At 38.3% G+C, this 14,059-nt stretch overlaps 1 protein-coding gene across 26 annotated transcripts in view; it reads right to left on the reverse strand.

Moving 5' to 3' along the window:
* Positions 1–14,059, reverse strand: part of SVIL (supervillin) — a 153,175-nt gene that overhangs the window by 42,777 nt on the left and 96,339 nt on the right. For 10 of the 26 annotated variants that reach the window (XM_030550252.1, XM_030550251.1, XM_030550240.1 and 7 more), the window contains 5 exons: positions 13,187–13,391; positions 10,307–10,439; positions 6,652–6,699; positions 5,996–6,073; positions 5,291–5,359 (listed from right to left, as the gene is read on the reverse strand). In XM_030550252.1, coding sequence (XP_030406112.1) covers positions 5,291–5,359; positions 5,996–6,073; positions 6,652–6,699; positions 10,307–10,439; positions 13,187–13,391 — 533 coding nt within the window. The remainder of the gene's footprint in view (positions 1–5,290; positions 5,360–5,995; positions 6,074–6,651; positions 6,700–10,306; positions 10,440–13,186; positions 13,392–14,059) is intronic. The other 16 variants (XM_030550253.1, XM_030550255.1, XM_030550254.1 and 13 more) reach the window with 6 other exon arrangements.

Consider the following 14,059-nt stretch of genomic DNA (forward strand, 5'->3'; position numbering starts at 1 on the left):
CTGATATCACTGACGTCCGTAATCTTGTCTGGAGCTAATCTCATGAAAAACACTCACCAACTGTCGTCAATTTTGAGGACACAGGATCATTCATGTCATTTACTCTCCTAGCTACAGTAATGACAAACCCAAAATTCTTTGCCATTTTTTCCATTCCCAGTGGATGAGCCAGTTTGATAGCATAGATTTTTACCACATCACCATCCTTAAAAGGCTTTTTAGATTTCACTAGCTCAGGGCACAGCTTCTAAGAGGCAGCCAGACTTGAAGTTAGTACAGCTTCAGGTTTCATCAATATGTTTCTCTGCTTTTGAAGTTTGCTTAACTAGAGTGGCAAGTGACTCTCCAGGGTACTTCTCACATTTTGCCTTGTGAAGTATGTTGTAATGTCAATTGCTTTGTACTCCTTCAACACAGCTATCACTTTCAAGTGCACGAGACATTGTGGTTATCCATTACATTCACTGAACAAGTAGTCTTCTTCCCATTTACCTTGAAATGCTCTGTTTCCTGCATTCACTTTTCTTTTATTGCTAGCAGCCATTACAGTTACTTGCACTTGAGAGAAATGGGTCAGTTCTCTGAGACTATCTGAGACTGAGTGCTTCAGGAGAGTGGGCTCTAGGTGTGGGTATCGTGGGAAGGGCCAGTTACAGCTACCTTTACTCTCCTGCTGCTGCAGCTCACCAGCTACCTTCCTTCATCCTCTGCTACTACACTGAAGTGCTGTTCTTCACTGCATGTGCTGGAGGAAGACCGGCTCTACAGCACTGCATCCCATGCATGGCATGGCCTATCCCATATAGTGCTTGTGAGGTCACACTTCATGGAGGATGCCATTTTGTCTCCACATGTTGATTGTGCTGCAGAGCACCATTTCACACACTGTGCAAATGCTCTGTTCCAGGCAGCTGCCGCTGCGGGAGAGACCACCTCAGAAGGTCTCAGGGGGTGGATGGAGTTGTCCAATAGGCTGAATTCCGCCTGAGCGCTGCCCGTTAAACCACCATCAAGGTATGACAATGACCTTACATTTACATAGTGGTTTTCATCCAGAAGGACCCCAGAATACTTTACAAACTATAAGAAACATTTCATCCCCCACAGGAAGTGCAGCCACCTCTGGAGTGAATTGTTGGTTTCCCAGGTCACAGCAACATTCCATAGGAGATCTGGGCAGGAAATGAATAGTGATCCTACTGAAACCACAAAGGGGATTTTATATGCAAAGTGAATACTGAAATTATAATTTGGCAAGAACTCTGGCATTAACACAACCTTATTTATGTGGAAAAAAATCAAGTGGCTTTTTGGGAAAAAAAAAACACCCCCAAAAACCCCAAGTTGGCTGAAGGACTGCACCTGTGCTTCTTGGCTACTGAAAATTCAGAAGGGCAGAAACAGGAATGCTTACGGATCAGTGTACTGACAAATTTCAAGATGCGGGTAGTGGTGAGTTTAGACTACCGCACCAGACAAGGGACCAGGATAAGCACCTCCTTAAACGTTTATCCATAATGTGTAGAAAGAAAAATGTCACTGGGGATTTCAATCTGGGGGACATATGTTGGAGGTTTCATGTTTCCTCTGGTCAAACATCTTTGGAGTTTCTAAAATTATAGTTGATAATTTTCCAACTCCAGTAGTATTGCAACCAATTTGGGGTAATTCCATATTCAACCTCATTCTGATGTAGAAAGCTTAATTGATTATTGAACTAAAAACTGTTGGTTTCATATATGCAAGTGTTCATGATCTGATTTTATATACTATCTGCAAACAGAATATTGTATCAACCAGTAATATATACACACTTATATACATAATCTTTAAAAAAAGCCAGTTTCCCAAAGCTGAAAACTATTATATGAGTGGGATGAAATATTTAAACATAAAAATGTGAATCATAATTGGGAATTAATGTTTTTAGAGGCCCAAATAAGACAATTCCAGGCATGGAAGACGGCTTCTTTGGTTAAAAACATCCTAGTAAAAGAGGGGAGATGAAGACAGCAATAGAAAATAAAAAATATCTAAAACGGAAAAATGGAGAAGCTTATAGAAATGAATACAAATCAGTATTTAGGAAATACAGACAACTGATAAGGTAAGTTAAAGATCTCAGTGAAAAAATCTTCAGCCGGTAGGGTTAAAAACAATAAGACATTCTTTAAAATATATCTGTAACAAATTAAATTCTAGCAATGGTATAGATCCAACTGTAGATGAGGATAATAAAATTATCAATCAGGATACAGAAAAGGCAAAATATTCAATAAATATTTCTTTTTTGTATTAAAAAAGCAGGATCATGTATTCAAATCTTCTAGTAATAATGAAACAATTTGTTTCATCACTAATGAGGGAGGATGTTAAACACCAACCATTAAACATTTTTTAAATTGGCATGTAGAACTTATTGTTTTTGATGAGATCACAAGTTTGCCTGATGAAGGTAATTGTGTGGACATAATATACTTAAAGCTTCTGTAACCCATTTGATGCAGGCATGCATGATCTTCTGAAAGAGTGAGCACTACACAAAAGTCAATGCAGCACATATTAAATAGATTTAAAACTGTTTAACAGATTGATTGCAAAAAATAATTGTAAATGGGAAGTAGTTATTCAATGGAGGTATTTCTAGTGGGTTACTGCAGGAATAAGTTCTTAGCCCCTAATAAGGAGACAGGTCATTTAAACTGACTGGCCTTGATTGCTTGGTAAGGAGGACTCATTTGACTAACAGTCAAATGCAAGATCACAGATCTAGGAACAAAGAACAGGATGGGGGACTGTATCCTTAAAACAGTGTCTCTGAAAAAGACTTAGAGGTCATGGTAGAAAAATAATGGGGCATCAGTTCACAGCATGCTGCTGTAGTTACAACAGCTAACACAATCCTTGGATGTATAAATGGGGAAGTATGAGAAGAAAGGTACCCTAATCTGTATAAGGGATTAGTGAGACCACTGCTTGAAAATTGTGTCCTGTTCTAGTGTTCACACATCTAAAAGGACGTAGACAAATTGGAAATGGCTCATAAAAGAGCTATGAGAATGATCTGATATCTGGAAAACATGCCTTACGATGATAGATAAAGCAGCTCAATCTATTCAGTTTATTCAAGAGAAGTTTACAAGGATGACTTGATCATGACACACAAGTACCTTCCTGGGAAGAGGCTCTAACAGAAAAAGGCATGATGTGACCCAATGATTGAAGCTGAAACTGAACAAATTCAGACTTAAAAATAAGGTAAAAATTTTAACAGTGAGGGCAGTTAACTATTGGAACAACTACATGGAGATGTGGTGGATTCTCTATCACTGGAAGGTTTTAAAACAAGACTGTATATCTTCCTAAAAGATACGCTCTAGCTCAAAATACAAGTTGCAGGCTTGATGCAGGAACTAGCAAATGAGGCATAACCTCTACAGGTTAAGACTAGATGATCATGATGGTCCCTTCTGCATTAAAATCTATAGCAGCACAGCTCCAGAACATGTTGTGCTTCGACATCTATTCAGTACCAATTCAGAGGGAAGAATGGCTTACAGCTAAGTAAATGCATCACTTCCTGCAACACTGGATTTTCCCATCCACATCATGTCTCTCCTTGCCTTAAAAGATCACAACCCAAGGTGATACAACTGCATGTATGTTTGAATGCAAGAGATAAGAGAATTAATGGATTGTAGTTAAGGATGGCAACCACTAATATTGTCTCTGCCTGAAAGGAAGAGACTGAATGAAGAGATGAGAAACATCAAAACGTAGTTTTCAAAAGAACAAGAACTTACTTTAATACGCTGTGAATTGTGCAGAGGAGTAGGAAGAAAGGTGCTAGTTTAGCTTGTAAAGCAGAGAACAGCAGGAACAGAGCTTCCAAAATATGTAGCGCATGAGAGAAAGCCAATGGATTTAAGAATTGGAGGGTGGGAGAGGATTACAATTTAGGAATTATTTTTGCTTCCTATACGACTTTATAGTAACATAGCCCTTTTCCCTGTTCACAAATGGTCTCTGTGAGCAAAAGACAATTTTTATTAGATTGTTTGCTATTTGAAGTTATTTGATTAATGTTTTGTGCAGACACCATGCAGACTGCCCTTTCAGCAGTCTGTGTATGCCTTGAAAATTTAATATTACCAGTCCAATATCTGAAAAGACTTACACGTGCCTAAGGTGCAGCTCAGTGGTTTGAGCATTGGCCTGCTAAACTCAGGGTTCTGAGTTCAATTCTTGAGGGCCATTTAGGGATCTGGGGCAAAAATCTGTCTGGGGATTGGTCTTGCTTTGAGCAGGGGGTTGGACTAGATGACTGTGTGAGCTCCATTCCAACCCTGATATTCTATGATTCTAAAGGTTAATATATCTGCTGCCTTATTAGATGACCTCTTCTTTATAAACTATGAATTTAATGTAGTCACAAAACTAGTTTTAGCAAATTTCAGCTCCAGGCTCCCAATTAGAGGTTTTATTTTGGGTAAAGCATTGGTAAAGACAAAACTTCATTCATACAAATAGTCATGAAAAGCTAATAAAAGTGGTATGGTTGTGGTCAATGTGAAGCTTTATTTAGAAACTCCAGAAGTGCGTGGACAGTTTCTCATTTGTTCTATCAGTAATATATATCTTACTCAAAGGCATGCAGCCATACTACAACCATATTTTTTAAGTATGACAATCACAGCACATGCTGCAACTAGTATATAATATGGAGAAAAGCTCAAAGGTTGTCCTATAATGCTTCAGCCATAGATTTGTGCTGGGAGGTAGAGGACAGGGTGATGATAAAAAACAAGATCAGAGCTCCCAGATCTGCTCAGACCTTCAAATTAACTGTTCTTGCTCCTTCTTTCAGATTTCTTTTAACTCTATTTTATATGTTCAATCCTCCTTCCCCACCCTCCCACTCCCATTTTTCGCTTATCTCTTCTGAAGGAGGGCTAGTATTCTGGTTCTGCTCACTCTGACTGCTGTACTAAGCTGGTTAAATAAGAGGCTAAGAGAAAGTGAATTACTTTAAAAGCCCTCATTAACTATTAACTGCTTTTAAATTAGTTCTTTAAAACTTTTTTAGAATATGGACTTGGAATTCCTTTATATAGATGTATTTTGCAATGTCATATGACACACTCCTAACATTTACTAGAACAGCAAAAGAATGCTGTTACCAACCAAAGCATCCATTTGGTCACGCTAATTTGCTTTGGGAATTTTTAAAATAATTTTTTCTGTCTCACTCCTCCTTCAACTAAAACAGGAAGTTTATGCAATATTTCACCTTCCATCTCCAAGGATGCCGTTCATCAAAGACCAGGGGGCTTGATTCTCTCAAACTAGAACTATTGACCTTAAAGGAAGAGAAACAGAAGAGTGAGGAAAGATAGGAGAGGCAAAAAACAGAAGCAGGATGTGCCAACCTTAACAAAATCTTTTAGAACAAAAGAGTAGTGAATGCAATGTAGGAAAAACATCTCTGGAGGAAACCAGAGCATGAAATAAAAACCATCTATGACAGACTGCTTTGTTCATTTAATGAATTGAAATGTGATCAGTTTTTTAATATTATATATTTTTCAAAAAAACTTAATTCAAAGAGAGGCAGGATGCACTGCAGTTATTGTAAGAAGCAAAAATGCACAGCATTTAGGAACTACTCCATTCATAATCCTATTTAGTGAGTTTCTAATGATTCATGGTACTATAAGTGAACACACTTACATCCTTGGGCAGACTGTATTTAGTCTGATTGAGTTTATCATCTGTAAGCTAAAAGATAAATGCAATTTTTAGAGATGTAGTTTAATAAAAATACTAATGGAATTTAAGTTGGTGGAAAGTATGTAGTATAGGGACTTGTTATGGTATATTTCTTTAGAGAAGTATTTACTAGGCAGAATATATAGTAGTTTACCACATAACTAAGTACTCTTTAAGTGATCAGGAATTCCAACAACCATGTAAAAGTGTGCAAGCTTTTGCTCACCTGATGTATAGGTACAAAAGGATGAAATTTATGGGCAACAGGTATAGCAGGAGAATAAGTAGAAGCATAGACAGGTTCCTATGGTAGGGGCAAAAGCACAGCAAGAGAATTAGAAGGGGGAAGGAAATGATTTGTCAGACAATGGAGGAAAAATCAAGCGATTTCTTAAAAAAAAAAAAAAAAAAAAAGAATTTACTTATTGCAATTCCAACCCTAATCTTTCAGAAACATTTTCCCTACTGAAAAGTCAGTGCAAGAAAAAGTTTCACATAACAGCATGTTTACCACAGCCACTTCATGCAGTAATTAAACAAATTAGTGACAATATCGCAGCAATTTGATGTGAAACTGAGCTGCACGCACAGGAGAAACATTTTTCACACTCAGATGTTTTTAATGGTCTTTGCTTTCATGATCCATTAAATTACTGAAGCATGTCTATCGCAACATGAATATTTCCAATGGAAGTGCCCTCAGCCCTTACTGGAATAAGGAACCAAGTATCTTCCAGATAAAATGAAGCAACGTTTTCTAAAACTTGAATACAAATTGGAAAGATGTCTGGAGGGAAAAACTAACACACAGCACCCAGCAAAAGCGAACTCACTACTTTAGACAAAGTCTAGAATAACTCCTAACAGAACAGTCAGGCTTACCCAAAGCTGATTAGACATGGTATTATCATCTGTAATTCCTCCTTCTTCCTACAGGTTTAAACAAACAGGAAACATTGCACAGAACGTTGGAAACATGCAGTTCATTAGAGAGCAGCTCACTCACACTTCAGTGACTAGTGCTTCAGATACAATTAGAACTGGTACATGCACATCCAGTAGATGCTATGTATATATAACTTTATCTTGTTACCAAAACAAGAGACAAATTATTTGTCTGGAGGCACACATGCTTTTTTTAAGGGCTTATCCCATCAGGGTTTTACAAACATCATCCTCAGAGTAATTCTGAATCATGACAACAGTAAACAAATGCTTTTAGCAATGTAACAGATTACAGTATAAGTTTGCAGGAACTTGCTGTGGGAACTAAACACATTTCAAACTTGATTCACTGTTTTAAAACTACTGCAGCATAGTTGATGGAAAAATATACATTAATCTGGGACACTAAGTAGATTTACATTTAAAATGGCTATGACATAAGAATTTTCATTCCAGCAAAATGTTGAGCTTTTGATGCTAGAAAGGGTTTTAATTTGTGTTTTTATTTTTCATAGGAAACAACCCCACATTCGCCTGAAAATCAATGACCTGTTACCCACTCTGATAGACTGATACAACAACATACTAAATCCAATCTGTTATATCTCTTAGGCCAGGTCCACACTACAGCGTTAAATCGATTTAAACAGCGTTAAATCGATTTAACGCTGTAACTGTCCACACTACAAGGCACTTAAAATCGATTTTAAGGGGTCTTAAAATCGATTTCTGTACTCCAGCTAAACGAAAGGAGTAACCCTAAAATCGATATTACTAAATCGATTTAGGGTTAGTGTGGACGGATATCGAAGTTATTGGTCCTATTCTTTTACTGAGCTACCTAGAGTGCACCGCTCCGGAAATCGATGGTACCCTGGGACCATGGACGCACACCACCGAAGTAATGTGCCCTAGTGTGGACGCGTAAAATCGATTTGATAAAACCTGTTTTATAAAATCGATTTTACTAATATCGATTTAAAGCTGTAGTGTGGACGTAGGCTAAATAATTTGGATTCCATATGTCAAGGCACTTCATCTTTTTATCAGGCTGGGAACTATGCAGATCATCTACTAGTATACAGGGTACTCTATATATTGTATGAATAGACTCCACAGTGCACATGAACTAAAAATCCTCACAACAAATTTCAACCTAATATAAGCATATACAGAATACACTAGGATAGTTTATTTTACAAAATGTTTATTTTTCTTCTTGTAAACTGTAACTCTTCCAGAACTTATCAAGCTCCTCCATTTTATCATTTCTTCTCTATATTATTCTTTCATCTGAGGACATGAGGGCATGTCTCTTCAAAGTTTTAAACTACACGTACACTACTGGAACATTTCTAAGAAACTTAATTTCTGGAGTATTGGAAAGATCTGATCTGTAGGCAACTAACTGCCTATTGATAATTTAAGCATTTTGATTAAAATTGATTGACTGTACACAGTTAGTGCACCCATTCTAATTTGTGGAATTTGAATCTTACTACCTGCATGATTTATTTTTTTATAAGGCTTTTGACAAACTTGACAACTTACATGTTTACACACCATGCGACAATAATCAAGCCCTCTAAAGCAAGGTTAGTAAGTTGTGCCACACGCTCTTTAAAACTGCATCCAAGCATGTTAATCAGTAAAATTGGACAAATTAGTAGCATTTGGAAAATCCATGCCTTATTCTGAATACGAACAAGCAAGTGCTATGAACGTAACTTATTCCCTGCTGTTGAGACAAGATTCTAGTAAGCAAAGACTGTATTTTTTACTAGTTCAAAGCTTAGCAGTCCAATATCTGTACTCCTGCAAATCCAACAACAGACAGACTGCACACTTTTAAAAAGGAGAATGCGAGCTATACCCAACACACAGATGTTTTGTAGAGTGAAGTACTGTTTTGTGGTCTTCCGGAATCGGGACAGTTTTACTGTAACTGCCATTTTGGCTTCAAGGCCAGTTTGTAACAACATTTACAGTAGATTCTAACAGAAGACAGTAAGGTTAAAAGTGATTTCAAAACTTTACAGAGTCAGACAGTACTATACGGATCTATAATACCTTTAGAAACACAAACTACTTCTAGTGAAGCTTTACATTTAAATTGCTTTGTGCACCAGTATCACTGATGTCAGTACAGTTCTGGGAGTTATCAAATGCTGCGGTACAAGTAAGACTGCCACAAAGTCAGATTTTTGTACTGTGTCTTCATTCAGGTAGGCTCAGGCTTCATCAGTAGCTCGGTGGGAGTGATAAACCTTCAACACAACGCCTGCCTATTTTGAGGCTAATACTGTGCAACTCCAAAACACTCATTTCTTCCTGAGGACAAGTTGCTAGTATGATCACATCCAGGCCCAAACACACTTCAAGGCACTTCATACTTATTTTGGCCTGGCGTTGAACTAAATCCTAGCACTAGGAATGATATGCTCATTGATAGCTGCTGGGGAGCCATCTGCAAGAATGTTTTTTTGGATTTACACTAGCTTGGCTACTTTAAGTTCATTGGCGATTCTCTTAAGTTGCTTTCATCTGGAAGATGTTCCTAGTGTGACCTTAAAGGTGGGGATTCTGTAGACTGAACTGTTGCACTGTGAGATCAAATTAAGTCTACTTTATCAACCATGCAAACCACTGCATATTTTAAAAATAGGCTACTGGAGAAAAAAATACAGCCACAAATGATTCTTTGATTCTTTTCTTAGTCTTATTGTGCAGGCAACAGATGTTTCAGACACATTCACTTATGATTCAGGTGCTCGTGGATACACAAAAAAAGTTATTTCAGTAAGGGCAGATTGATCACCAACCCTACCCTTACTTTCATACTGATGGGAATAGGACATATATTCTACTATTGGCTGGGTACCTGCATTGACTATTTAATAAAAACAACATTATTAACTAATAAGACAAAGATTCCTGACCCAACTGATAAAGAGCATATTATAAGCATGACCAAAAAAAACAACCACTAGTCTGGAGGTTACTGGTGGCCCTGGCTACTCACTAACAGCCAGGACTATATAAGGTTCTCATAAAGAGAAGTAATTCATGGGTATTCTAATATTTGCACTTTAACAACTAATACTTGGTTCCATCAGAACTACTGAAAATACTTTTCTGTGCATGAAGACAACAAAAGGTCACCCAAAGATTTAAAAGTTATTTTTCATTAGAAAATCCCTAAACTTAAAATCTTAAAACCATTTCATATTAAATAGCAAGAAATATTCATATAAGTTAAATAGTTAAGCTGAAACCTGTTCTTGATTTTGTGAACATGTGAAATCCAAATGTTTCAGAAATTATTTAACCTCCCTCAAGATCTTAAAAGCCCATTTACTTCTTGGTAGTCTGCTGATGAAAATACACTCTGCCCAATGCTGAAAATACTAAGTCAACAAGACAACTTCTCATTTAAGAGCTCTTGCGACAGAGAATTTTTTGTAAGCGAACCCTGAAGCAAGTTAAGGATGGCCGAACCCTGCAGGCTGTAGCTATTAGCCAATGTTAGGCATGCTTGTCTAGTTTGATGCATCTCCAGTGCAGTACTTTTTCCTGTCGTAGGAAGCTTTACCTTCTTCTTGAACAACTGCTCAGCTTCTTGCAGTTGTGTGCTACGCTCAGTGATGGACACTGTCCCATACTCCTGCTTTTTGTTAAGCCTGCTTTTCCAGCTTTCTTCACCACTCTTCTTCAACAGCGCCAGCCTAAGAAGGAAAAAATATGCCAACCATGTAGATTTCAACATGACCCAGGAAAGCTGCCTGCAACATTTCAGAATGTTTTGGTCAGGAAATTTTTAGGTAAGCCTCTGACTAGCATTCTAAATGTGTTACTATTAGTCTAGGCACATGAAACTCAAAAAACACATATGCAGGGCTTGTCTACAGGCCGAGTTACTGCATGGCAAACCAAGGTGTGAATCTACAGCATTACAACTTGCCCTATGGACACTGCTACGGTGCAGTGAAATTCCCACAGTGCAGCTTAGTACAGCAGGGCACTATGCTGCACTTCAGGACATTTGCTGTGCTGCAGCAGTGTTTACACAGGACATTAGTGAGTGGCAAACTGACGTGCTGTAGATTCACAGGTTGGCTTGCCATGTAATTGAACCCAAAGCCTGAAGACAATATCAAAGATGTTTTTTGGACATTTTGTATTTTACACTTGACAATATATTAAGGAGATTTTTATGTTCTCTGAAATGCAATAAGGAGGCAAGTTTGTCCAGCAGCCACCCATTCCCTAGTTTTTTCAGTCAGTACCTGGCCTAAGACACTGGAAGTTTCAAGGTAAGCACAGAGGAAATAGGGAGTGTTTCATATGTATCTTAGTGCTTTCACAGTCGCATGTAAGCAATAGTAACTAGTCAGATTTCAGCAGTTGCATTTAAGTTTGTCCGGCTTTAAAAGATTCAACTCAGAGATATTCCTTAGGCCTTGTCTACACTACAGGGAAAAGTCAATCTAAGCTACGCAATTTGAGTTACGTAAATAGCATAACTCAAGTCAACATAGCATAGCTCTACTTACCACGAGGGTCCACACTTCGCGATGTCAACGGGAGACGCTCTCCCATCAACTCCCCTTACCACTCTCCATCCAGTGGAGTACAGGAGTTGACTGGAGAGTGATCTGTGGTCGATTTAGCAGGTTTTCACTAGCCCCGCTAAATCAACTGCTGATGCATTGATCACTGTGTGCGGATCCTCTGTTAAGTGTAGACAAGCCCTTTAAAATAGAGAACACCAGCAGAACCAGTTTTCTTTCAAACCAGCAGAAGCTTTCGCAACTACTATATTTATTTGTGAGCAACCATCTCTGGCTGAAGTATGAAGAGGTGCTGACTGTCACTGGAGGGTATAGGGTCTAGCTCTATTCTACTGGAAGGGCAGCTACATGGGGGATCTCTGAAGACACTAGGGGACAGTGAGAAGTAAAAAGGAGGGGAAAATATGGAAAAATCCCAGATTTCTACCATAGCTCACCAAAAGTACATTAACGTGAAGTTTGTAGCTTTCAGAAAGTAAGGATTTTATGGGACATTAAAAATATGCAATCAGTTGTGCTTATGCAGGTGCCAGGACTTGCCTTCCCCCAGGCTCCCTTCCTTCAGCATGCACTAAGTAAGTTTGGCTATACAGATCCTTCACATGAAGGACATGCTGTTACAAATGAAGAAAACAGAAGGCTCCTGATCCCTGATCATGTTACAGCAAGTTCAGCGGTTTAAACTTTTATTGTCTAATTTGAACCATAAAATGTAGTGGCTTGTTGGTTTTTAAAATGAGGTGATTACTGTTACCCCCCACATCAAACTTGCCTTCCAACTATGCAGGGAAGGCAGGAAAAAGTCTGAAAATAACTGCATCGAGAGAGGAATAATTTCCACTGAAGGAGAAAACTATGCCACATATTTAGGTGTCTGAAAATGCATTTAGGAACCAAACTTTAGGCTCCTGTTTCTGAAAACCTTGACTTGGGTGTCCAGACTTGAGGGTCCACATTATTATCTGTATGACCACAGCACCTAGGAGATGTAGTCAAGGAAATCATGCTAGGTGCTGTACAGACTTAGGAGAAGGAGAGCGGGGAGGGATAGCTCAGTGGTTTGAGCATTGACCTACTAAACTCATGGTTGTGAGTTCAATTCTTGAGGGGGTCACCTAGGGATCTAGGGCAAAATTAGTACTTGGTCCTGCTAGTGAAGGCAGGGGGCTGGACTCAATGACCCTTCAGGGTCCCATTCAGTTCTAGGAGATAGGTATATCTCCATTAATTTATAATTTATTTATTTAGGACAGTCCTTATGTTTTATTTCTATACAATATCATTGGGTTTTGACAAAGAGCTTATAAACACTCCTATTTCCACACAGATGCTTAAATTTATCCCACACAGCAGTTTCGTAAATTAAAATGAACAGTCTGAAGCCACGTACACATTTCTAAAGGAAAGACCAACACTTTTTACACAGAGATTCTACTGCTAAATTTTTAATACTTTGCTTATTAAAACAGATTGCTCCAGATCAAAAAGCACATGAATACTATACAGTACAAAATAGTCATAATTTTCTACTGTAATTGTGTTGCAAGTAAAAGTAGAACCTGAGAAAATTCATTAAATACACTAGCACAAAAGATACCTAAAATATGCATTTAGAGTTACTTGCTTCCTTAATTACTTCTTGTCACTCAGTTGGCACTTTTAAAATTAGATTACCATGTTCTCTCTGTGGTAACTGTGATTCACCATTGTCTGCTTTACAAGTCTAGTGTCAGACAGATGAGCTGCATGTTTTCACTTTTAGTTGTTTGACAGGTAAAGAATCTAGTCATTAGCACATATGTAGCTTTTAAAAAACAATCCCAAATAAATGATCTTGTGTACACCATGACTTTATAAAGGAGTATATGCAGAGATCACTTCAAAAAGAGAAACCTAATTACCGTTCTTTAATTGACAGTGTTTTGCTGGGTGCGTCCAGGGTGTCCTCAGTTGTTTCTGTTTTGTTGTCTTCAGCAGCAAAGAGCTCACAAGGGTTCTTATAGAATTTCCCCTCTAGTTGTTCAGAAGCCTCCTGCTGTCTATAGGATACCACCGTTACTGCCTGTGTTGCCGTCGTGCCAAGTTCAGAAGTAGGCTCAACATGGCCTGCATATTGAGAAGTGCAGAATTAGCACTTACTGCTGTAACCAAACATTTCTTATATTATTAACCAGGAACCAGTCGATTTGCATTCAGATCACACACTACCTTAACTGACAAGAATTTTCTAGCTAAATTATTTTACTAGAATTAAGAATTCAGAAAGAACCATTACCCGAGGGGTAGGGTGCTCACTATAAAATCTCAACCTTGCACTGACTAAAAAGGGCTGTAAGGTCCCCTTCATTTGAAGAAAGCAGAACTCCTGCTCCAGCTCCCATAGCAAGAGAAACAATGGGAGGAGAGAGAAGGGACCATGATGGGAAAGGAAGAGAGAAAACCAAGGAAGTGGAGGGAGAAGTGTAACTGGAAGAGGCAATGGTACGGAGGCAGGGGGAACAGGAAAGGGGAGAGAAAATGAATTGCAGGAAAGTGGATGTGGAGTGAAAGTGCATATTAGGACATCTGTAAGAAAGGGGTTTTACAAAAGAATGCATCAACAAAATAGCTTGGGGGAAAAAATCTCTTTATAAACATGTACAATGGGAAAATCCAATACTGCAGAACCATCCGTTAGGATGATATGGATTACTTCCTTTTCTTTTTGAAAACTTGACAGGCACACTATAGCTCTGAGGTACAAAGAAACAGGGATAATTACTCCTACTCTAGTG

Source organism: Gopherus evgoodei, chromosome 2, assembly GCF_007399415.2.
Source record: "Gopherus evgoodei ecotype Sinaloan lineage chromosome 2, rGopEvg1_v1.p, whole genome shotgun sequence".
NCBI lineage: Eukaryota > Metazoa > Chordata > Testudines > Testudinidae > Gopherus > Gopherus evgoodei.